This window comes from Hypomesus nipponensis, chromosome 14 (genome assembly GCF_054491055.1).
Source record: "Hypomesus nipponensis isolate SF chromosome 14, ASM5449105v1, whole genome shotgun sequence".
In the NCBI taxonomy this organism is placed as follows: Eukaryota; Metazoa; Chordata; class Actinopteri; order Osmeriformes; family Osmeridae; genus Hypomesus; species Hypomesus nipponensis.
The window spans coordinates 11819499-11845813 of NC_140374.1; the positions used below are offsets into that span (position 1 = coordinate 11819499).

Sequence of the window (26315 nt, forward strand, 5' to 3'; positions counted from 1 at the left end):
AAACAGTAACGGCTTTCTCAAAACTGCACACACAAAACTGAAAACCTCACACACAAAATGCAAAACCTGACACTTCCTTTACAAGATGACTCTTTGCCATCAAATCTCTTACCTGTTCACAAAATGGAACTTGTGTTCTCATTTGGTACACACAGCCATATTTTCAAATGACACACGTACCATTCATAACAGTACACACAAAAAGCATTTGCTGCAAACTACCAAGCATTCACAACACACTGTAGTGCAAAATTGAAAGTACAATTATAAAAATGGAACACACCATATAATGGACAATGACTCTGGAGAATGAGCCATTTCTCCTTTTGTAAAATGTATCAGTGTAGGCCTACTTTTTTCATAGTCAAACATTAAACAGCACACATATGCAGCAAAAAAGTTTTATTTCTGAACAGTACAGTACAGTCAATGGGCCTGCTCAACCCATTGCATCACACAAAGGGATGTTCCCACCACGCTGGCCGGGGACCTCAACAATGGCGCCCTGGCCAATTACATTTCTGCCCCGGTGCCTCCTCTTCACCAGGTTGAATCCAACCTCATCAATGAATATATATTTATTAGCTGTGTCATGCTCCTACATCTGCTGAAACAGACAGCATGATAATACAAATTATAGTATGAACACAGATAGGTCAACACAGTGGGCTACAGTGAGACACTGTAGGAAAGGAAAATATTGGATTACTGGTACAATACTTGCATGTGCCAGTGCTGAATGTATGGGACTTACAAGCACAAACTCTCGCCGTAATTCTTTGATGTGGTCTGTGTTACGGTCGAATGGGACCCTGTACACTTTCATCCGCATGGCATTCCTGCAGAGAACACGGTCCAGTGTAGAGTCGGTCTGGATGTTTCTGAATGTGGCATGGTCAACCAGGATCCTGGTTTGTATCTGTTGGAGTGTGATAGTGTTGTTTTCATGAACCATTTTCACAATGTCAGTCTCCTGTTCAGCTGTGAAAGTGCATGTTCTTCTTCCACGGTGTGGTTCTCTTTCAGTCCTGCAAAATACAAATACTGTGAGCACACTGTATTCTATTGATATGCAGTATTTCAGTACACAAGACAAATATAACTCATAACTGTTCTCCATTCTAAAGGTTCTAATGATGGCAGCAACTGTGAAGCAGCGGAGATTTGGTTGGACCCTATGGCCAGGCTCCCTCATGCTCAAACCATGGTTGATCACATTGTCTACCACAGTGGCCAGAGTCTCATTAGAGATGACAGTTCTCCTTCTTTCTCTTCCTCCTCCTTCTCCTTGTCCTCCTCTTCCTCCTCATCCTTGTCCTCCTCTTCCTCCTCTTTGTCCTCTTCCTCTCCCTCCTCCTCCTTGTCCCCTTGTCCTCCTCTTCCTCCTCATCCTTGTCCTCCTCTTCCTCCTCTTTGTCCTCTTCCTCTCCCTCCTCCTCCTTGTCCCCTTCCTCCTCTCACTCTTACCCCTCTCCTTCTCTGGTTGTCGATATGTTTTAAGTTCTCCATTGTTCACCAAACAAAACAGAGACCTTTTTATGCTGCAGTCCTGTTCGCAAATTGCTCACCAGACCTGAGTGTTTTGAGATTTGAATATTTGTGTGTTGTAGGTTGATGCTTTGAGACTTTGAGAAGTGTGTGCAATAAATGAACATTGTGTGTAGTGTTTACACAACAAGGTGATGTAATTGACATCAGTGTGTAAACAAGGAAATTCAGAATCTAATGCAGATAAGGGAGTGTGAAGTGTCAAATTGGGTCAAGCAATTGGTACATGAATTTAAGGTTGTGAAGATTGTGCACATTTTTTGCTTTTTGTGTGTTAACAATTGTGAAAAACTGTAAATACTGAATACAGTCAGTTAGCAGTATTTTGTTATATTATCATTTGTTTTGCTAAATTTGTTTTTTCCTGTACCTCCAGGATCACCAGCCAACCTTGCCACCCTGCCAAATGTCTGCACAACCTACCCCGCCTGTCCCATCTGTTTTGTCACTGCCATCTCCACTCTGCAATAACCCAGGCATTAAAACTTTTCTGGACCATACCTCATAATTTCATTAGTCTGTGTTGTACGCCTGGGTCCACCACCCCCACCCCCGTAACAATTTCTTTTTTATCAGAGAGTCTGTCGACACCATCCAGTACAATGTCGCACATTCATGAATGTGAAACAGAATGTAACCAGACTAATGGATAAGCTGCAGCTTAAAGTGAAGTCTTACAATAGACATGCTGAGGATGCGGCGAGTCATGCATTAATTGGGTGTGCGTGCCTTCGGCAAGGGCACGACCTTTGTTCTCTCACATATATCTTCTTTTTATTTTTGCCCCCCTAAGCATCCGTCAATATTTGGACTACATAGAAAACGTCAGTGTCAAAAGTTTCGTCTTGGTAGCGATTGAGTTATTAGTATTTTTTTTGTTTGATCTGTTGCATGGTTTAAGTTTAAATTACGTTTTTGTGGCGAAAAGTGAAGCTAACGGTGGCTAACTTGCTAGCCATAGTCACTGACATTAAGTTATACGTCTCACTAACGTCACGAAAACACGCGTGACTACCTAGTAGAACATTAGTTTAGCAGCTCGTTAACTTCTGGGAGATAGCTAGGCTAACTATAGCTTTACTGCAAGGAAGCTGCAGAAATGCCACAAGCAAAGAGGCAATGGTGATAACTATTTACAAATTTTACTTTGAGATATGAAACACAACTGTGAAGTGTAATGTACAATATAAGCTGATATAAGGAAGTGCATCTACTTTCGGAAACAATAGTCTACTATTTCACTGAAGCATTAGCATCATGACATTAGCCTCTGTTGCCCGGGCAACACATACTACAGCGGCCTATGACGCATCTGTTTGCAATCGTTAAAATAAACATTCCTCACAAGTACATTTTCAGTGTGGGATTTGTTATGACATTAGATTACAAGTAAACGATTTGTTGGTGAAATTATCATTACCTGTGGTTTCAAACCAGTGTCGCTCACTGCAACGCTGTTTCCTACGCGAGACACACTAGCTAACAAAAACATCTCCACAGCTGTACAAACCTTTAGTACAAAATTTACTCCTGATCTATTGACTACTGTAGTCTTGTCTTGTAAACATTGCTTCACAGCACACATTACTAGCCTGACCTCATACTCATAATTCTAGTCAGAATTTGAGTCTGAAAACTCTCCATTGGGCTGTGACTATGGGGCGTGTTTCAACCGAACTTGTAAAACAAATGCCTCTACGCACAATTGGATAGACCTACAATCAATCAGAGCAACGTAATATGTTGTTTGTTGAAAACGAATTCGACCCAAGGGCTCTTTCGTGACGTTGTTGATTACGTTACTGTTGATCATCTGTCCATCATAGTATAAAGCCCGCCATGGCAATTTCATTGGTCCGTCTAGATCCTGGTTTTATGTAGTTGTTCCCAATATGAGACCCTCCAGACCCAACTTCCCGACCAAATTTTTTTGTGGGCGGGGTGAAGTTGGGCTGGCAGCCAGGCTAACACATTACATGACTACATAGCACAACACAGTTGAAAGTGTAGAATTAAAAGTGACAAAAACAGACACACCAAATGTAGCCTATGTTCTATTGCAAACTTCGAATTATATATTTTTTCCAGGTAGGTTAAAGAAGCTGAATAGACATGACAACAACCGGTCCCAAGACAGTGATATGTTTCATAAAATATTATTTTCATGGTGATATTTTGAGGATTATTTGAAAATAAATCACGTTGCCAACACAATATTGGCGTTGTGGATTTGTTTTGGGAGGAAGAAACCTCAATATTGTACACAGACTGAGGTTACACAAAACATCTTTGTATGTAGAATTTTATTAGATACACCCTCAGCAAGACAAGGCACATCATCTCACATCAAATGGAGTAAGACATACCCCCTCCCCCCTTTCTTATCCCGTCATTTCTGCAATGACAAGCGGCAGTATCGGACAGGTAATTGTCAGGAATGCAAGCGTGAACCCAAAAGCAGACTCCAAAATATGCGTCTTTCCTCCTCTTATTGTAAGCAGAAAATAACATACAAAAAGCACATTGTCAAAAAAGCATAACTCTAACTCTGTGGCAGGTGAGAGAAAAACTAAGCACAGAACTAAAAATCCAAGCCACTTAAAAAGCACAGAACAAACAAGGCACAGGTGAAGACAATATGTCATAATGGGAACAGATTTACAGAACCAAAAACAAGAAAACACAGCGAGGGCCTGTGTCACAACCCTGAGAGGTAATATTCACCTTCCATATAAAGAAATCACCGCTCACCCATACCACACGTTATCATGAATGACTCAGCACAATAAGGGTGCATCCCTGAGGTAACACCCTGCTACACTGCTCCACCAGTCTTGCACAAAAGAGACACATGCATCAAATTATATTGTTTAAAGGGGACGACCATGACCATGTGATTATCTCATACTAATTCTCATCTACATCTGCAGCTCACTGTACGTGTTTGGAGTTACTACAGTATTATGTAGTTTTATTTAACTGTCATAACTGAGATACTGTAGAGGCGCCTGGAACACAAACTGTATTCGAGGAGCCTGGAGTTCAGCCAGCTTGAACAAACTGTTGAATAACCTCTTAACGTAAACTGTCTGGGAGTCAGTTTGCTGATAGAGATTCCCCTGACAAATTATTTATGGCTCATCGTGTTTGTGGATGTGTGGGATTGTGTCTATGTCTATTTGTGTGTGTGTGTATGTGCACTGTAGTTATACAATTTGAAGGATAGCGGGTCTATGAAGATGAATGCAACACAACTTTCCCACAACTGTTGCTTCAGTTAGTTAGTCCCAAAGACCTTTTAATATACAAATGTATATGAACATATCTATGTTTCTCTTATCCTATTATTCTTACTATCAACTGAAAACATCTCTCTTCAGAGGTCAAGGTTGTTATTGACTTTGACAAGCATATAAGGCATCTCTGACATATGTCTCATGTGGCACTGCTGAATGAGTATATTTCTTCTTGTCCTGTCAAGATGTTTTCCAACATGGTGATGTCAAGGTGGTGGGCAATAAAGCAATGTGACCATATATGTCTGTTCCACAGCAACAAATCCCAACATGGGACATTGATACCATGCTGGCAAGTGGTCAGTCAGATAAATAGCCCTGGAGGTCTGCCAAGCCAAAACCTTCTCTGGCCTTTCATAGGAGGCATATCAAAGCCATTTATTGGCCGGAGATTGCATTTGACACCTCAAATCCCAAATTGGACTTAAACTTAGGTGATATGACATGTTTATGGGTCCAAGCTACCAGCGCTACTTGAGCTACCAAAGTAATTGCTTATGTGTCGTTTTACGTTTACTGGGGTTTAAAATAAGATCTTTCACATACCTTTGGACAATGTTGCATGGTCATGCAAGAATCATGCAAAACTGCTCAATTAATCACCCCACTGCAATAATACATTTTGAGTTGGTTAGCCCTTATTTGAATAACTTTTTGTTAAGTTGTTGTAATCCTTTGACAAGTTTTACAACCTTTTCATTCAAATATGTGCTAGTTGTAATCAAGCCAGACATGCAGCACATATGGTTAGTCTCAGCTTCAGTTAATTTCATCAAAGCTTTGGGAGAGAGTTCATAAATTTCCAACCAGAAAAACCTGAAATAAAGGTGTGACATCTTTACAAGTTGTCTCCTTATAACTGTATTCATAGAAAGCCTTCTGTAAATGTCTATGGCTTGCTAAATCAGTAAATCATGTCATTTAATAATTTATTATCCAAAAGAAATAGGTCTTAGATTTCAATGGACCTAATAAGATTAGGATACTAAAAACCAGACTGGACACATTTCAAAGTCATTATTATAAAATCCGTACAGTTTACTCATGTATGTGGGTAACTAGATATTTCATCTCTATACTCTTCACGTTGGATTTAAAATAATACACCCAATGTTGTCTTTCAAATACAAACAACTTTTTTCATTTTCAGTATTTTCTGGAGAACCTATAAAAAATTCTTTCAATGATATAGAATGAAACAGGATTTCCATTTTCACACAAATTAAGCAAATTGGTCAAAAGGTGAGAAAACTGCATGCTATAAAACAAAAAAACTAAATTATAAATATGGATCCCAGATGATACCGCTGGATCTAGTACGGTACTCATTAACACCTTTAAGGTTTACTGTACTGAAGAGAAATACAAGGCCTTTGTATACATTATTGTATAACGTATATTAATCGACCCATAAAAAATAAATTTTAAACTCTAAGAAAATGGAACATAATGTGTAATATAGTCAGAAATGTCCTGTATTATACAAAATAGACATAGAGAGAAAGAGCGAAAGCGAGGGACGGGGTGAAAGTCAAACTGTAGACTCTTGTCTCTAATCCATTTCCTTTAGGAGAGTAGTCCACAATTAGCTTCTGCTTGCTAATCACTCTCCACTAGATATAAGGAGTCCCACAGAGCAGCATCCATGGACAGACAACTTCCATCTGTGGGGTAAGATACTTGTTATTTTCACATCCTTTTTATTGAGAACAGGCACATAGATACAACTCATAACTTTTTGCTTATTATGTGGTAAGTAGGTTTGCCTTTCCCATATCCAACAAACATTTGGAGATCGGCCAATTTTTTTAATGAATATTGGCTTGCGGTATTGACCAATCATTTTCTTATAAGTGCATCCTTACTATGTAACACTCAAATGTGATGGAAGGTATAGCAATGACATGTAAATATTGTATATGTTGTTCTGATTGTGTTATTTCTGGACATATTACTCAAAAAACTCAAAATGAACATATTTTACAGCACCAACTAAGAGTCAATTTCATCTGGAAGGGGAAAAACAGGTGAGACATAGTTTGATGCTACATACGAGTGTAAACTGCTCAAAGCCAAACCACGATCAGTATATCTATGAATATAATTGTATGAAATTAATTATGATATTTTGTGATTTATTCTAAACCTTTTGTAGGCTTATGAGGCCTACTTACTTTACAGTAATATACATTAAATGCATTCATCATTTAAACTTTCAGCCCACAGGATAATTATAAATTAATGAGAAAGGGAACATCATTTAAATCAAAAGAAGGAATAGATTTTGTAACAGTGATATATTTTTTCCCCAGTGAGTCGGCACCATGAGTACGGACGCGGAGATGGCCATATATGGCAAGGCTGCCGTTTACCTTCGTAAACCTGAGAGGGAGAGGCTTGAGGCCCAGGCTGCACCATTTGATTCTAAGAATGCCTGCTATGTACCCGATGTCAAGGAGTTGTACCTCAAGGGTCTGGTTGTTAAGAGAGATGGCGGGAAGTGTGATGTGAAAATCCAGATCAATGACGAGGTAAGAGGATATTTAGCACGGAATGAAAAAACTATTTGGTTGACTTGTTTCTGTACATCTATATTTTACAGCCACAGTTACTGACACATTTAAGCTGTTTGAAAACGTACAAAAACTGAAATATGATAGAAATTCACTTGAAAAATGTATACATTATTAAATTAGTGTAGGCTTCATGCACACATGTAGGGGGTCAGATGACGTTGTGTCCTTGGGCAAGGCACTTCACCCTACTTGCCTCAGGGGAATGTCCCTGTACTTACTGTAAGTCGCTCTGGATAAGAGCATCTGCTAAATGACTAAATGTTAATGTAAATGTAATGTAATTGACAATCTTTCAGGTTAAAACCTTCAAAGAAGAGGACGTCTTGCAGATGAACCCTCCTAAATATGATAAGATTGAGGACATGGCCATGATGACCTACCTCAGTGAAGCTACTGTCCTGTATAACCTCAAAGAGCGTTATGCCGCATGGATGATCTACGTAAGAAAACTACACATATAGACATGAGTCCCCTTAAGGAAGCAAATGACACCCTCAGAAAATGTATACTTGAAGTCTAATAGCAATATTTCCTTTTACTTATGCAGACCTACTCTGGGCTCTTCTGTGCCACGGTGAACCCCTACAAGTGGCTCCCTGTATATGACATGGAAGTGGTCAACGCCTACAGAGGGAAGAAGCGTATGGAGGCTCCACCCCACATCTTCTCCGTCTCTGACAACGCCTATCAGTTCATGTTGACTGGTATGGACATTCACTGATGGATGGCTAAATTCATAAATATATGGACGGATGTATTCTTAGTCGCTTCTCGTATCACTTCCGACAATTTTTTTGTCAATTTACTTTCAGATAAGGAGAACCAGTCAGTCCTAATCACGTAAGTTTAAGACTTTAACTGAGTGTATATTTTATGTTTATACTTTATATATACTTATATGTATATAAATATGAAAATTATCGTGATTAATGACTTAAGAAGCTTGACAATACTTATTTTAGTTCATGCTCACTAAATTATATTTTTATAATCTAATAAACTAGTGGAGAATCCGGTGCTGGAAAGACTGTAAACACCAAACGTGTCATCCAGTACTTTGCCACAATTGCAGTTTCTGGAGGGAAGAAGGAAGTAATACCCGGCAAAATGCAGGTATGACCTTATATACACCATATAAAGTGCATGCCATCAATTATTGACCCACCATTGTTTTCAGCCTCCTAAAAAGTATTTCCATGGTACAGTTCAAGGGCGTATGTTTCATATTACATGAAAACTGTAAATATATCTTCCCATTTTTTATTTAAAAATTATAGTTACTGGCTGCATCATCAGTTATTTAAAAAATATGTCCTCCCAGATTTTCATCTGTCATCTTCAGCATATCATTAATAAGACTGTTAGTATGTTACTTATATAGTAACTTAAGAGGTTAAGGATTTATGACATTCTTTAAGTGTGGGGGGGGGGTATTGTGTCAACTCTGACCAAACATATTAAGCTTAAGGTGTTCAAAGATAATATAGAAACAGGGTTAGACCTAGTCTAGGGGAAGCGTTCCAGGGGTGAATGATTAAAGACAAAGTGACAAGAGAATTATTTTTGAATATTGGTGATCAGTCTAAATGACCAACTGGTTTGTCTCCCTTCAGGGTTCACTTGAGGATCAGATCATTGCGGCTAACCCTCTACTGGAGTCCTACGGTAATGCCAAGACAGTGAGGAATGACAACTCATCTCGCTTTGTAAGTTTGGAGGGAAAATATATATTTTTTAACATTTTACACTAACTTAGAAATCAATAGGATACGTTGAAAAAGCTCTCTCCATGCCCTTTTTCAGGGTAAATTCATTAGGATTCACTTCCACATGAATGGAAAACTGGCAAGTGCTGACATTGAGACCTGTAAGTAGGTTTGGATCATTTCCCAGTTGATCCTTTAAATAAATGTTGGTGTCCATTCAAATTGTTCTCATTTTTCTCTATCCTTTCAACCATGTCTCTCACAGACCTGCTGGAGAAGTCCAGAGTAAGTTTCCAGCTGCCTGATGAGAGAGGCTACCACATCTTCTACCAGATGATGACCAACCACAAACCTGAGCTTGTTGGTGAGGCACTGCAGGGAAATATGTTCTGAATGGCATTTACTCCTTTGTCCACTCATTGAGGGTTCAGCCTTTTACAAAAAAGTACACATGCCTTGGGAGGTAATCATTTTAGTTTTGTCTCCACAGAAATGTCGCTTATCACCACCAACCCCTATGACTACCCCATGATCAGCCAGGGTCAGATCACTGTGGCCAGTATTGATGACACAGTCGAGCTTGATGCCACAGATGTAAGTCACTAAAAGGGTTGAACTTGAAAATCATAATGTATTGTTGGTTTAATGTAAACTTTCTTTCCCACTCCAGGATGCTATCGACATCTTGGGCTTCACCGGTGAAGAGAAGATGAGTATCTACAAGTTTACCGGTGCTGTCATGCACCATGGCAACATGCACTTCAAGCAGAAGCAGCGTGAGGAGCAGGCTGAGCCAGATGGCACAGAGGGTAAGCCAAATTGTTTGTTTTGATGTTCTAAAGAGCATTCATTTAAATATATTCCTGTGATAAACATTGCACTCTGATGCACATTGCTCCTTTCTCTTCCCAGTGGCTGATAAAATTGGCTATCTTCTGGGTCTGAACTCAGCTGAAATGCTGAAAGCCCTGTGCTACCCCAGAGTGAAGGTCGGCAATGAGTATGTGACCAAGGGTCAGACAGTGCCTCAGGTAAGGCTTATGAAGCATCAGAGCAATTTTTGTTAAGAAAAGCTGTTAAGAAATAAAGCTTGATTGTAATATTCATTTTAGCATTGTGTTTTAAATTATTACGGGTAAAAAACTATTCATAAAATGAAATCAATGTTTAAGTGGAACCAACATTATAACACAGGTGAACAATTCAGTGAGTGCTCTGGCCAAGTCCATCTATGAGAGGATGTTCTTGTGGATGGTCATCCGCATCAACCAGATGTTGGACACCAAGCAGCCAAGGAACTACTACATCGGTGTGCTTGACATTGCTGGTTTTGAGATCTTTGACGTGAGTTTGAGATTGGTCATTATGGCAATGTTTGAAAAATTATTAGAAATACATTCAAAAGTTGTTTCTTTTGTGTCATTAAACTATACAGATAGTATCTACTCTATTTTAATGATTTGATTTAGAGGAACAAAAGTGCAGATAAAGTAAAAAATGCATATGGTACGGTGGGATCGCTCAATACAGTTCTATCAAACTTTGCAAATCTACAGTACAACAGCATGGAGCAGCTGTGCATCAACTTCACCAATGAGAAACTGCAACAGTTCTTCAACCACACCATGTTTGTCCTGGAGCAAGAGGAGTACAAGAAGGAGGGCATTGTCTGGGCTTTCATTGACTTTGGCATGGACTTGGCTGCCTGCATTGAGCTTATTGAGAAGGTGAGGTGTCTGTAAAAACTGTGGATGTTTCATACCTGCCAAGGATACAAGTTATTCATACATTTTTCGGCTCACTCTTCTTATACACAACATATTTGACTGATCACTTTATATTTCTACACAGCCAATGGGCATTTTCTCCATCCTTGAAGAGGAGTGCATGTTCCCCAAGGCTTCAGACACTTCCTTCAAGAACAAGCTGTATGACCAACATCTTGGAAAGACTAAGGCATTTGAGAAGCCTAAACCAGCAAAGGGCAAGGCCGAGGCCCACTTCTCCCTGATCCACTATGCTGGTACAGTGGACTACAATATCACTGGCTGGCTAGACAAGAACAAGGACCCCCTGAATGACTCTGTGCTTCAGCTGTATGGAAAGTCCTCAACCAAACTGTTGGCCACGCTCTATGTTGCTGCTCCACCTGAGGGTTAGTATGGTTAAATTAGATTACAAACACACAGGTTTATACATTGAACATATTAACACGATTTGTTCATAAATTAACAGTATTGTTCATTTATTATTCTGTCTACCTCCTGACACTCCTATAACAGATACCACAAAGAAAGGAGGCAAGAAGAAGGGAGGTTCCATGCAGACTGTGTCCTCTCAGTTCAGAGTGAGTGAGGTTTTAAAAAATATATCATTTGCGATAGTTTCATGTTGGGATTGTACTTTAATATTAGTGAGCATTTTAGCTTTATTATGAATATTATCTGAGAGTAACAATGCTTTATAACAACCTTACAGGAGAACTTGGGCAAGCTGATGACCAACTTGAGGAGCACCCACCCTCATTTTGTGCGTTGTCTGATCCCCAATGAGTCAAAGACTCCAGGTAAAACATAGTATTTACATATTATTTCTCTTAAGACTTTATTACTTTAAACATAGAGTACATTCATTTGATTATTATTTCTACCATTAAGTTCCGCAGAGTAAATAGCTGACCCTACATGTTTCATCCAGGTCTCATGGAGAACTTCCTGGTTATCCACCAGCTCAGGTGTAATGGTGTGCTGGAGGGTATTAGGATTTGCACAAAGGGCTTCCCCAGCAGAATCCTCTATGCTGACTTCAAGCAGAGGTAATGTTACACACAAATGCAACAAAGATATGGTAGATAGATAACAACATAGCAATTAATAAAACAAATTTCTCCCTATTCAGATACAAAGTATTGAATGCCGGTGTAATTCCTGAAGGCCAGTTTATGGATAACAAGAAGGCTTCTGAGAAGCTGCTTGGGTCAATTGATGTGAACCATGAGGAGTACAAGTTTGGACACACCAAGGTAACATACCATACACTATTGATGATGGGATACTCGTGTTTTTGACCTACAGAGGTTACTAAATATCTCATTTACCTGCTAAACATTCAAAATGCAGTTTAAAGTTTTCAAGAGCAATCCAACAACATTAATAATAAGACACCAGAATATGACCACATATGAGAAATGTACTGTATTATAAATCCTCAGTAAGTCATTTCATTGGCATTTATTTGATCCTAACATCATACATCGCTTTGCTTCCTATTTAAGATTGGAATATGTTAACACTAGAAGTGTTTATGTTGTTTATTTAAGTTTTGTTTTAAACCTGTGTCTCAGGTGTTCTTCAAAGCTGGTCTGCTTGGTGTCCTTGAGGAGATGAGAGATGAGAAGCTTGCTACTCTGGTAACCATGACACAGGCTCTTGCCCGTGGATACGTGATGAGGAAAGAGTTTACCAAGATGATGGAGAGGAGGTGAGATGGAGATGATAACAGTGATCCATTTCGTTTTACTATGAAGCTATTGTTAGAATAATGATGTAAACTTGTGATTTTGGAATGATGGCTATCTTGGGCTTGATGGATGATAGACTTGACATGTAGGAATGGGTTAGGGTAAAATTATGCAATTACATTGGATAATTTGTATCGAGCTAAAGAATTACTGTGTGTATCTGTCATCATCAGAGAGTCTATCTACACCATCCAGTACAATGTCCGCTCATTCATGAATGTGAAACACTGGCCATGGATGAAGGTTTACTACAAGATCAAGCCTCTTCTGCAAAGTGCTGAGACAGAGAAGGAGCTGGCCAACATGAAAGAGGACTATGAGAAATGTAAAGTTGCTCTTGCCAAGGCTGAGGCTCGCAAGAAGGAGCTGGAGGAGAAAATGGTGTCCCTCATGCAGGAGAAGAATGACTTGGCTCTCCAAGTTGCATCTGTGAGTGAGCCACACACACGCACACACACACACACCACAATCAAGTCTAATTAACATCTTTTATTCTCAGGAATCAGAAGGTCTGAATGATGCTGAGGAGAGATGTGAGGGCCTCATCAAGAGCAAGATCCAGCTGGAGGCTAAACTCAAAGAGACAACAGAAAGGCTGGAGGATGAAGAGGAGATCAATGCTGAGCTGACAGCCAAGAAGAGGAAGCTGGAGGATGAGTGCTCTGAGCTGAAGAAGGACATTGATGATCTGGAGCTTACCCTGGCTAAAGTGGAGAAGGAGAAACATGCCACAGAGAACAAGGTATCAACATTTCACCAATATCCAAGCAGTATTTTGTTCAAAAGCACCAAACAATAGTTTTCACTTTAAATAACTTTGTCTTGTGCAGGTTAAAAACCTGACTGAGGAGATGGCATCTCAAGATGAGAGTGTTGCCAAGCTGACCAAGGAGAAGAAAGCCCTGCAAGAGGCCCACCAGCAGACACTGGATGACCTGCAGGCTGAGGAGGACAAAGTCAACACTCTGACCAAGGCCAAGACAAAGCTGGAACAGCAAGTTGATGATGTGAGTAAAGTTATCTTTTCGTGTACAATTTAGGGTTTTAGCCAACTTTGCCTCTATTGGTATTTCATTTAATCTCATAATAAATTCATTTTAGGGATTCAGTAGGACAACTGACTAATATAACGTGTTAAGAATAAATAGCTGTTAACATCAAAGCTTAATTATGAGAAATGTGTTTTGTTCTCAAGCTTGAAGGTTCTCTGGAGCAAGAGAAGAAGCTCCGTATGGACCTGGAGAGAGGCAAGAGAAAGCTGGAGGGAGACCTGAAACTGGCCCAGGAGTCCATAATGGACCTGGAGAACGACAAGCAGCAGTCCGATGAAAAGATTAAGAAGTAAGTATTGTATAATCATTAGAGACCTTCTTGACATCATATTGATTTCATTTACTCCAGCAATCCTTACGTTGAATTTCCACTTCATATTTCTTCAACACAATAATTTCGACGTCCAATGTTCAACCCCATCTATAGGTCATGCATTTCACGTTGATTATTCATATTACTCACTTTGAAGTAATGCAATAATAAAGACCTATGAAACTGAGTTTTGTTTTTAATTATACTAATCAGATAACTTCTATATTACTTAATTGAATATCTTTAGCATTAGGGATAACAAGGCTTTTGTTTTGATGTGCTTTACAATTTAAATTTCCACTCAATGACACAAAAACAAAAACTGACATGACATGGATTCATGTGTGCACTAAAGGAAGGACTTTGAGACCAGCCAGCTCCTCAGCAAGGTTGAGGATGAGCAGTCTCTGGGTGCCCAGCTGCAGAAGAAGATCAAGGAGCTCCAGGTGCGCTGTAGTTGCTAAACAAGTAACATTTCCTGGTTTTGCCTCGATGAATTGCTTGTGTTTAAAATCCACCTTGTCTATTTTTCCTCTCGTATGTTGGCCAGAATTTTGAGACTTTGATGCTGAATGTTTTTGTCTACTGTAGGCTCGTATTGAAGAGCTGGAAGAGGAGATTGAGGCTGAGCGTGCTGCCAGGGCCAAGGTGGAGAAGCAGAGGGCTGATCTGTCCAGGGAACTTGAGGAGATCAGTGAGAGGCTGGAAGAGGCTGGAGGCGCCACATCTGCTCAGATTGAGATGAACAAGAAGCGAGAGGCTGAGTTCCAGAAACTGAGACGTGACCTGGAGGAGTCCACTCTGCAGCATGAGTCCACAGCCTCAGCCCTGAGGAAGAAGCAGGCTGACAGTGTGGCAGAGCTGGGAGAGCAGATCGACAACCTGCAGCGGGTCAAACAGAAGCTGGAGAAAGAGAAGAGTGAATACAAGATGGAGATTGATGACCTTTCTTCTAACATGGAAGCCGTTGCTAAGGCTAAGGTCAGTGATACAAATAAACCTAAACAGAAAGATAGAATATATGTAAAACTGTACCAAGTAAGCAAAAGATGGGTTTTGGAGTGGGTTACAGAGATTTATGGAAAGCCTTTTATGTTCACCTTTTACTGATTCTAAATTCCTTCTCAAAGGCACATTTTGTAATTTGATATAATTTATTACATTTTTACAATTTAAGGATTTTACAGTTTCAATTAGAAAACATTGTGTTACACTTATAGGGTGACCAGAAGCATGACCCTGAAAAGGAGGACACTTGGGTCCAAAAAGGAGGACAAAGGGTCAAAAAGGAGGACAACCCTAAAAAGTTGTTGGGAGGGGGTCATTAGGATGAAATTAAGACAATAACATTAGTCATTTTAGTAAGTCAACATTTGTAATTTGAAAAGAAATCCATTACTTCAATACAAGTGCACTAATTTTCTGTTGTCTTTGGTGAGACAAGTTTAGTCAAAAGATAAATAAGAAAATAAGACAGTGCCATTCCCCAAACTATTTCAATTTTAATAGAATTTAAAATATATGATTTGGTCAGCTCAGCAGCGATTTTTTTTATCATCAGCTGTTGTGTTTGGAGCAAAAAATGATGTTAAGGAAGAGTGCCCGGAAGAACTAGCATTATCCTTGTGCCGTTGCCTAGCGCAGGCATGCCGCTTTAAAGCCCCTTTCCCCCTACTACTCACGTAGCTATATATCAGCTTAAAAAAGGCACAATATTGATCTTTGCTGCTCTTAGTGGCAAAGTGGAGTTCTGAACTCCACGTAGGTTTTAAGGTGGTTGTTCTTTTTGGCATCTGAAAGCCAAAGGTAAATTGCGACGGTGTGCAGGAAGGGTCAAAAGGGAGGACGAAAAGGAGGACACGCAACTGCGGTCCGGACAAAGGGCTTGAAAACCGGACTGTCCGGACGAAATCTGGTCACCCTATACACTTAAATGTATAAAGAAAAACCCTTGGGATCTATGTGATTGAAACATGATGATTGTTTCACAGGGCAATCTGGAGAAGATGTGCCGTACCCTTGAGGACCAGCTCAGTGAGATCAAGACCAAGAACGATGAGAATGTTCGCCAGGTTAATGACATCAGTGGACAGAGAGCCCGACTCCTCACTGAGAACGGTACAGAACATATTTGTTCAAAGGCTTACATGCAGATATATGTTTCACAAGGTGTATTTTGAAAACAATCAAAGCAAGTAGAATAGAGAATCAGACCTAAGGAAGAGCTTCCTTAAATCCCCATAGGTGAGTTTGGTCGCCAGCTGGAGGAAAAGGAAGCCCTGGTGTCCCAGTTGACCAGAGGCAAGCAGGCCTACACCCAGCAGATTGAGGAACTCAAGAGGCATGTTGAGGAGGAGGTCAAGGTAAAACAACTAAAGAAGCCCTATGTTGATCAACTATGACAGTTTTACAGTACAGTGGTTTACTAATACTCTTTTTTGGTCCCGTACTCCTTCACCCACATCTTCGATTATTTTCCTCTCAGGCTAAGAACGCTCTGGCCCATGGTGTCCAATCTGCCCGCCACGACTGTGACTTGCTGAGAGAGCAGTTTGAGGAGGAACAGGAGGCCAAGGCAGAGCTACAACGTGGCATGTCCAAGGCTAACTCTGAGGTGGCTCAGTGGAGAACCAAGTACGAAACTGATGCCATCCAGAGGACAGAGGAGCTGGAAGAGGCCAAGTAAGTACAAAACAAATGTATAGTCTTCCTTAAGCTCACAATATAGACAGTTGATAGTAATTCATAGTACCCCTATTGTCAACCACTCCAAGTTTGCACTCAGGATAGAACACCATTGCTATACTTTTTGTGTCAACAGAAAGAAGCTGGCTCAGCGTCTCCAGGAAGCTGAGGAGACCATCGAGGCCACCAACTCCAAGTGTGCCTCTCTGGAGAAGACCAAGCAGAGGCTGCAAGGGGAAGTGGAGGACCTTATGATTGATGTTGAGAGAGCCAATGGCCTGGCTGCTAATCTGGATAAGAAGCAGAGGAACTTTGACAAGGTGAAAAATGTTGTGCCAGTTTTAGGTTTTGATGTAATTGTAAGTGTGGAACATGGATGGACCTAAATCTGCAATTGGGGCTTGAGAACTATATTATCATGCTCATGCCCTGCTTTTGTGCCTTGAGCATTAATTGTAAAGGCTACTTTTGTGTCTGCTTCATCCTAGGTTCTTGCAGAGTGGAAGCAGAAGTTTGAGGAGGGCCAGGCTGAGTTGGAGGGAGCACAGAAGGAGGCTCGTTCTCTCAGCACAGAGCTCTTCAAGATGAAGAACTCCTATGAGGAGGCTCTTGACCAGCTGGAGACTCTGAAGAGAGAAAACAAGAACTTGCAACGTGAGATACATGTAGTGTGTGGTGCTTTAGTATTTTTGAAAAGAGACAATTATTTCCTATTTCACCATTTCATTATACTGTGGATTAATTGATTCACAGAACCATCAACTCGGGGAAAACAGTTTTCTGTAGAACTTGTGTTGGATCCAGTAGACTAAGCTTGTTAATTGAACAAGCTTCTGTTTCACAGAGGAGATCTCTGACCTGACCGAGCAGATCGGAGAGACTGGCAAAAGCATCCATGAGCTGGAGAAGGCCAAGAAGACAGTGGAGACAGAGAAGTCTGAGATCCAGACGGCTCTGGAGGAGGCTGAGGTACAAACTCTCCACAATTTACAGAATTAAGTGGAAATTATAAACATTCTAAGGATTAACACAATTAAGAATGACATTTGCTAAAACCATTCCTTTATTTAGGGAACACTGGAGCATGAAGAGTCCAAGATTCTGCGTGTGCAGCTGGAGCTGAACCAGATCAAGGGTGAGGTGGACAGAAAGCTGGCAGAAAAGGATGAGGAGATGGAGCAGATCAAGAGGAACAGCCAGAGAGTGCTGGACTCCATGCAGAGCACCCTAGACTCCGAGGTCCGCAGCAGGAATGATGCTCTGAGAATCAAGAAGAAGATGGAGGGAGACCTGAATGAGATGGAGATCCAGCTGAGCCATGCTAACCGCCAGGCTGCTGAGTCCCAGAAGCAGCTGAGGAATGTTCAAGGGCAGCTCAAGGTACTGTGAATGTTGACCATAATATTCATAATATCATCCTTACAAAGAACAGTACACCTTCCTGTACAAACAGTACTGCTGAAGCAGTAGAGGACGGTTTAAGAAATACTGTACACATCAGTACACATCTTCTCATTCTTCTCTACACTGTTTCTAGGATGCCCAATTGCACCTGGATGATGCCGTCCGGGCCGCAGACGACATGAAGGAACAGGCTGCCATGGTGGAACGTAGAAATGGTCTAATGGTGGCTGAGATTGAAGAGCTGAGAGTGGGTCTGGAGCAGACAGAGAGAGGCCGCAAAGTGGCCGAGCAGGAGCTGGTGGACGCCAGCGAGAGAGTGGGACTGCTGCATTCCCAGGTGTGGACAACACACACAAACATATATACACATAGTTATATAACATTCACAGCAAAGGTTTTGTTTTTGCTATATCCGTATGTACTCTCTTCCAGAACACCAGCCTGTTGAACACCAAGAAGAAGCTTGAGTCTGACCTGATTCAGGTGCAGGGAGAGGTGGACGACATTGTCCAGGAGGCCAGAAATGCTGAGGAGAAGGCCAAGAAGGCCATCACTGATGTGAGGCTTACTAAGTATCACAGTCCAGTCACTATGAAGTCACTACTTTACTTACATCATCATTAAGGCCATATCAAAGTAATATGGAACCACCATATCATCATACAGTAGCCTACCCCTATGGTAGCATACCTTCCACCTTGTGGCCATGTTCTAGTGATTGTGTTCTCAATTCTAGGGTCGACCCCCACTGATCCATCTAAGTAGAATGCAGAAACGTGTTAGATGGTGCTGATTCTTACGCAGTTCAGTTCTCAAAAGGCTTTGTTTGTTGGGTCATTCCACCAGTATATGGTCTACATAATATAATTTTGTACTGTGAAATCATTTTTGTTCCTGTAACCTGGTACAATATACTATGTGTATGTACAGTTCCTCAGTTCAACAAAGCTGTATTCTGTTGTTGCAGGCGGCCATGATGGCAGAAGAGTTGAAGAAGGAGCAGGACACCAGCTCTCACCTTGAGAGGATGAAGAAGAATCTTGAAGTGACAGTCAAGGACCTGCAGCACCGACTGGATGAAGCAGAGAACCTAGCCATGAAGGGTGGCAAGAAGCAGCTCCAGAAACTGGAGTCCAGAGTAAGTTGCAAAAGTAAAGATATCCATGTTAATATTTGAAGCAATTTCTTCCCGGTATAATTCTGTTAATAAGGACCTTTTAGCATGGGAGTGATGGATTCACCATGAGCTCCTGTTCTCCACCCAGGTGCGTGAGCTGGAGACTGAGCTTGAGTCTGAACAGAGGAGAGGTGTAGATGCAGTCAAGGGAGTCCGCAAGTATGAGCGCAGAGTCAAGGAGCTGACATACCAGGTAATATAACAATCCACTCACTACTAGGAGCATATTTGTAAAATCTGCATAGTTTAGAAAAATAATTAGAGTGTGTGTAATTAAAAAATATATTACGATTTCCTTTATGCGTCAGACTGAGGAGGATAAGAAGAATGTAAACAGACTTCAGGACTTGGTGGATAAGCTGCAGCTTAAAGTGAAGGCTTACAAGAGACAGGCTGAGGAGGCGGTAAGTCTAATAACATATTTGAGCCTTGCTTATTCAAAATAAAGCTTTCCTAGCTTTTGGTGTATATCTCTATGGCTTTACTAATGGTATTTTTATGGTCTAACCCTTGTGTTATCTTCGGGTCATTCTGACCCATCAGTCATTGTGACCCATCGTCATATTGCGACAACTTTACCGAATAACAAAACAAGTGTGTCATAAATATTCATCTATCAAGCATTGCACAGTCAGTCGGTGAACAAGTTTAAGAATGCTTTATTGCTTGTGGCCGGCCCACAAGGAGACAAAAACTTCACACGCCATTGTGCTACAAAGTTTGTTTGCTAGCATGTTGCGCTAGCTAGCTATTTAAACACAAGCGCAAACAAACCCCCCTCTTCTTAGTCCTTAGACCCAAGATAATGGTCTTGTATGTTTACCCAGAGTTCAGATTTGGGGGTAGGCCTCTATTTGTGCCCAAGGAATGCTGAACACATAATCATTCTTATACAGGATAAATGTGTTACATCTTCAATTTTTCCAACGAGTGAAGCATTTTCTTTTAACCGTGGGCTGTCTCAGACCCCCCCACATTGCGAAGGTTAAAACAATTATTTTGTATTTGTTTTTGTATTGGGTAAAATTGTGTAAACACAGCAATGGTTTGTTATGAACCTTTGGGTCATGTGACCTGAAGGCAGCACTAGGGTTAAATGATTGCTGCAGCTGGCACATTTACAAAGATTTTAAGAAATATTTTCAAAATGAATGTATCCCAGGAGGAGCAGTCCAACTCCCACATGTCCAAGTTCAGGAAGGTTCAGCATGAGCTGGAGGAGGCTGAGGAGCGTGCCGACATCGCTGAGTCTCAGGTCAACAAGCTCAGAACCAAGAGTCGTGACTCTGGGAAGGTAAAGATCTCCTGATGTCACACCAAGGGTTCCGACAAGAAACAAATGCATTACAGTGTTTCAATTCAATACAATAATTCCCTGTTTTTCTTTCTTACAATTAGGCAAAAGAAGCGGAATAGACACCCACCTGAACAAAACCCTGTGCCTAAACATTGCTATGTTTCATAAAATATGGTTTACATTGTGATATTTTGAGGGGGTTTTGAAAATAAAAGACACAATCTTCAAAACGTCATGGCTTGTGAATTTGTTCTAGGAGCTAGAAATGTTGTCTTTGTTTGCACAATTTTGTACATAAAAATTAGTTTACACAGGTCAATAAAGCACATAAAAAATGTCTGCATCCAAATTTAATTTGAAAACACATGGCCTGTGTAGGGGGGTAAATATTGTCCAAACAACCTAAACTAATTCCCCTATGGTTTAAAGGAAGATGGGAAACTGAACAGTGTATTAGCATGAACTAAATAATGCCAATACCAATAGAATTCCAGGTATTTGACTCTATGGGTTAAATCAGAGCAAGAATGGTCAAAGTACGGTTAAGTGAAATACGTATTTAATAACTTTGCAAATGAATGAAATCAATTACAAGTTAAACATGTTACAATATGAAAGTTTTCAATCTTACCTACTCTACCATGATCATTGTAAATCAGAGAGAAAGCAAGAGGTGAGGAAGGAGTAGGACAGTAGGACAAGGCAGAACTGAGGAGAAGGTCTCAGGAGATGAAGAATCCAAAGAACAATGCATTACAATTCCCTTTATACACAAGAACAACCAATCAGACCACATCTTGAATGGGGTGTGAGAGCCATCAAGTTGAGACCGTCCAGAAACTCCAGACTTTAGCATATGAGAGGTGGGGGCGGGTTTGACACCCAGCCTTACACCTGTGTAGCCTTTGAAATAAATTATTCCATGTTGTTTCAGTAAAATATGTTTGAAAAAGTGGGTCCATTAATGACTGCAAGGGATGCAAAATATACTGACAAAATCATTCTAATTCATCATAGATGTTGAATAATCCAGGCTATTTTACCTAACTAGTACAGTGCCTGTGGTATGTACTTAAACTGTGCCTCATTTCTGGTTCTAGTTAAACAGACGTCTAAGAAAATTAACATTCTCTTACACATTTCCTTATTTCTAATGAAATAACAATGAGCCAAATTTAACCTTATCAGTTAGCCACTATGGCTATTCAACCCGTGAGTGGGTATCTAGAAAGCTAACATTAGCCGCTATGTGGATATAAAACTTATCCACACCTTTTTCATGATGGCCTCCTCATGCGACAATATACATATCCTTGACTCTGGCCCCCATGTTACCCTTATTTAATGGCGATGTGAGACGTTTTCTGACAAAGTAATGTCTTATTTACGTTTTAGGGGCATATTTTCAGTTTGCAGATGGTACTGTTTGAATCGCGATTCCATCTGAAAATACAACATTGTTACAATAGCTTGTTTCAAAGGGGGTTCAGCTTGTTTCAAAGGGGGTTCAGCTTGTTTCAAAGGGGGTTCTTATTGAATTATGCAATATGAGAACTTAAGGGGATGGAACCATCTGCAACTGATGCAAGCAAGGACACCCTACAATTTCCCCATAAATTCTACCCTCTCTAGTTTACTTTTGAGTTTGTTCATTGAGGGTTCTCCAATCCTGGTCCTCGAGGGCCGCTGTCCTGCACGTTTTAGATGTTTCCCTGCTCCAACACACCTGATTCAAATGAATGGTCGTTAACAGGCTTCTGCATAACTAGATAACGACCCATTCATTTGAATCAGGTGTGTTGGAGCAGGGAAACATCTAAAACGTGCAGGACAGGGGGTTCCTGAGGACAGGGTTGAAGAACTCTGATCTAAAAGGTCTATAGTACAGTATCTGAGTAGAATGACTTCAGTGCTAATTCCTTGTAATAATTTCTGACCTATATGGTTGCCTGCACATTACCCAAAAATGTACCAACCAATTGACAACTGACTAAATCATCCATAAAAATACAGGTGCATTTTATTGATTTGAGGTGACTGGCTCATGGTCCCGCAGAGCTCTCCCTCTCCCCAGCCTTGCACATGCTGGACCTGTATAGGAATCAAGGCCCAATTACTAATATTCAAAGTGATACATGGTGCTAGGGTATCAACACTGTCATTGTTTTTATTGGAAGTCTGTCTGGCATGATGTAGAGGTGCAAGGAGCAGGTCTGGGATGGGGGACTGGAGAAGCGTGGAGTGTAGCCCGAAGTAGTTGTTGACGAGCCTCTCACCTCAAGCATTTGGGAGCCAGTATTCTACGATAGCTTCCCTGACAGACGGTATTTATACCACAGCATTGTGAACAGTATGTGTGTGCCCTAGAGCATTTTGGTATTACTTGTCATTGACTAAATGGTGGTGAATAAGTGAAGTAACTGTAAAAACATTGTGTCTTATTTGTCTTGCATATTAAAGCCTTGAAGGATGAAGCCTACAGTGCACAGTACAATACACACATACCCCCCAAAATATCTTCAACTTACTTTTTTGCCCCTCAAAACCTCAACTCCACAATACAAACTTAAGTAAACCTACAATCTATTTCTACATGACTGATATTGAGACTGCTCAAATAGCAGCTGGGCTCATTTAAATGATGAAGGATCATCAAGTAAGACCTACAACATGAATTGCTATGTCTATTTTTGGCAGCTATCTTAAGCTTCTGTGACCATATTAAAAAGAGGGGAGCTTGCTTGTGAATCAATCACTGAATACTTCTTTGAATTATTGTTTTGAGTAGTGTATCTTGTTGAAGTTTACAGCATACATCAGAGAGTACTTTCCAAGAGAGTACCTTCCATGAAACTCATCAAAGTATTGTAAATCATTTATTGTCCATCAGACTGCAGTGCAGTGCAGAGGTACCCAGTGGTGGGCAAGCACAATGATTCAGCCAAGAAAGTCAACACCCCATGTTTTCCCCCTTCCATCATAACATTTCTGACATTGGTGCTGTAATAGATTTACCACTGAAATGTTTGGACTGGATTACAAACCATGGACCACCAGTATCTGCTTAGTGAACTTAGTGGACCCCTAACCCTACTTGTGACATTTCACATCCCAAATTAGACATTATCTCAGGGGACATTTTTTATGGCTCAAATCAAGTTACCAAATAAATGCTGATGTGTTATGTCGAGATATACTAGGCTCTCATTAGATTTAAAACTGTTTGTGACAGCATTATCATCCTAAATATCCCAAGCACTGCTATTTGGATAAAATGATTCACTGCTTTAATGATTTCCTCATTGTCAAGTGACAATGTAAACGTGTGTAAAATAAACAAGTTAACAACATAGTTTAACAGGTAAACTAATGACAGCTGTAAACTGTTTGATTTATTTATTTTAAATAGGCCTAATAATAAAAAATAAATATATCCCAGGGGAGAATAATCTGAATGGTTTTCCTGATTGCGACCGAGCATGTAGAGCAGGGGTTCCCAAACATTTCAGCACACGACCCCTAAAATAATGGTGCCAGTTACTTGTGACCCCGCATCCATGGAGGTGGTTTACGTATATGTGGGAGTAAAAATAGGCCCCGGACTTTGATCCAGACTGGCCCATCTGAACCGACCCCTGCATACGCCACCACAGCTAACCTGCTAATGCATGCACATTCTGTGTCTGATGTGATGCTAGTTTGGGAGTTCGATATGATGCGAGAGCGCGTAGTGCGCTAGTCAAATTTCGGGCCTTTATTTGAGCGCAAAATAGTTTTTGAGCTTTGTGTAAAATAAACAGCCATTTTTCAGTTGGTATACTTTTTAGCCCCACCCTTACGTTTCTTAGCCTGGTTTCCCAATGGTCAGTCCGCTGCTGCAGGGCTGTGCCACGGTGGTGGATTTTCAAGTCACAATTATTTTAAATTCTTGTGCTGTCTGGGGGTGCTGCAGCACCCTCAGCACCCCTAGTTCCTGCGGCCATGGGTATTCCCTCTCCACTGAAATCCAAATACAGCCAGTGTCTTGGCTGAGAATGTTGCCTTTAACGTTCGGTCACTAAACAGTTCAACTAATGCGTCCTCCTGGTGGAAAATCAAAAGGCTGATGGCTTTTTTATTTGCATGAATTAATTTAACTACTATTTTTAACTTATATGCTAAAATATGCAATTTCTAATTGTTTTAAAATGTTCCTTGATTTCTGGAAATCATTTTGTGACCCCCCCCTCGCTGGTCGCCCACTTTGTCAACCACAGATGTAGAGACAGAAATAACATGCCGTTGTGTAAATAAGATAAATAACATAAGGCCACTTAGTTTGTTTAATAAAAGAGCAAGCTATAGACCTGTTTTATAGTAAAGGTAACCTTAAAATTTGCTGTTGGGGGGTGGGGGCGCCCCCCTAATATAAATGGTAGGGGAAACACTGAGTTCTTGTTTTCCACGTGTTGGCTACCGGCTCCGGATGTCACATATTCCAATATTCCTGTGAAATTGACACACCTGCAACTCATCCCCTCATCAGCACCACATTATTTTAACCCCAATTTTCCAGTCACTCATCACCAGTTCAACGCTTCTGCCAGACGTGTTAGTGTTGGCTCCTGACTTTAGGTACGTTATCTCAGTATGCTCAGTTATCGTGCTTTTGTCTCTGCCTGTTTCAGACCATGCCACAACCTTCTTTGCCTGTAGTCAAAGTAAAATAATTGACAAAATGTAATCAAGAAGATGGAAGAAATGATAAGCCCCAATGCTCCATGATGAAAATTGAAAATTAAATTTGTTATTTTTTATAATTATATTAAGCATGTGTTTTAGTCAGTTTGAGTTTTAGTCAGCCCCTGGGGCCAGTTCCATAAAGGCCGCTCAAATAAGTTGGACTTTAAATCCCAAACCAGACTTGAATTAGCTTAAGTCAAGCGGGGCTCCAGCAGTTTCTTAAAGGCCAATTTCAGCTCACGTAGTCCTACTAATTCAAGTCAGATGTAAGTAGTCAAGCTAATTGCCCATGCACCCTATTCTTAAGCAGCCCGAGAGGTAAAACATGGATCGTACAATCCATAATGGCAAAAGCAATGCAAACGGCCACGTGACTTCTTCCAGAAAGAACGTTCCCTTTAAGCTTCGTACTATGACAGCTTCCTCATCCACCGCTTCATCAAAATGAAACGACACGCCATGATTGACGTGAATGATAGGCTATGTAGGTCGAGGTCCTTTTTTAGACCTTTACTTCGTTGATGTAAATTGTAAATGTAAATTGACTTGTAAATTGATTTTTTTCTTTTTTTTTTACATTGTTTTAAATATATATATAGCCTACTTTTAATCAACTTCCATTACCCTGTAGCTTCACTTTATAACATGGTTGTTGTGTCGGGAAAATATAGGACATAGATAGCTTATGGATTTAGGTTAGTTTTGCAATTGTAGACTACTGTTGATAGCTAGGCCTTATTTAGCCATGATAACTATACTCTGATAATTTAGATTTAGATAGGCCTATGTGTTACCGGCCTCAGGTCTAGGGGTGCCTGAGCCGATACATAGATGTTCTACAACTGTGGTAGAAGAAAAGAGAATAGAAAAGATTGTGTGAAGACAGTTAGCAAACTGTGCATACTTTGGTTTCCATTTTATTCTGGCGCATATTTTCTGGTCACCAATACCATTACATACATTTAAGTGATTCTTTATGCATAGTCCTATTATTCATTTGTACAACAATGTAACAACTA

General features: G+C 40.5%; 1 protein-coding gene and 1 long non-coding RNA gene across 2 annotated transcripts; one reads left to right on the top strand and one right to left on the bottom strand.

Annotated features, from left to right (window-relative positions):
* Nucleotides 1-466: 466 nt before the first annotated feature.
* Nucleotides 467-3106, bottom strand: LOC146258602 (uncharacterized). The gene is made up of 3 exons (XR_014729825.1): nucleotides 2969-3106; nucleotides 755-919; nucleotides 467-604 (listed from the first exon to the last, which is right to left on the bottom strand). It is a non-coding gene; the product is annotated as an uncharacterized LOC146258602 (long non-coding RNA).
* Nucleotides 3107-6830: 3724 nt separating this feature from the next.
* LOC146258603 (myosin heavy chain, fast skeletal muscle-like) lies at nucleotides 6831-20804 on the top strand. The gene is made up of 40 exons (XM_084671915.1): nucleotides 6831-6871; nucleotides 7157-7375; nucleotides 7717-7860; nucleotides 7968-8124; nucleotides 8233-8260; nucleotides 8425-8533; nucleotides 9034-9126; nucleotides 9224-9287; nucleotides 9392-9490; nucleotides 9617-9720; nucleotides 9797-9935; nucleotides 10039-10157; nucleotides 10321-10470; nucleotides 10683-10853; nucleotides 10978-11281; nucleotides 11409-11473; nucleotides 11605-11692; nucleotides 11824-11941; nucleotides 12025-12148; nucleotides 12470-12606; nucleotides 12820-13075; nucleotides 13146-13388; nucleotides 13477-13653; nucleotides 13842-13987; nucleotides 14367-14457; nucleotides 14603-14992; nucleotides 16003-16129; nucleotides 16256-16374; nucleotides 16497-16693; nucleotides 16833-17016; nucleotides 17185-17350; nucleotides 17541-17665; nucleotides 17768-18076; nucleotides 18234-18437; nucleotides 18533-18658; nucleotides 19068-19238; nucleotides 19366-19470; nucleotides 19586-19681; nucleotides 20440-20571; nucleotides 20676-20804. Exons 2-40 carry the CDS (start codon nucleotides 7169-7171, stop codon nucleotides 20691-20693), a joined length of 5802 nt encoding a protein of 1933 aa, XP_084528041.1. The 5' UTR covers nucleotides 6831-6871; nucleotides 7157-7168; the 3' UTR covers nucleotides 20694-20804.
* Nucleotides 20805-26315: the final 5511 nt, after the last annotated feature.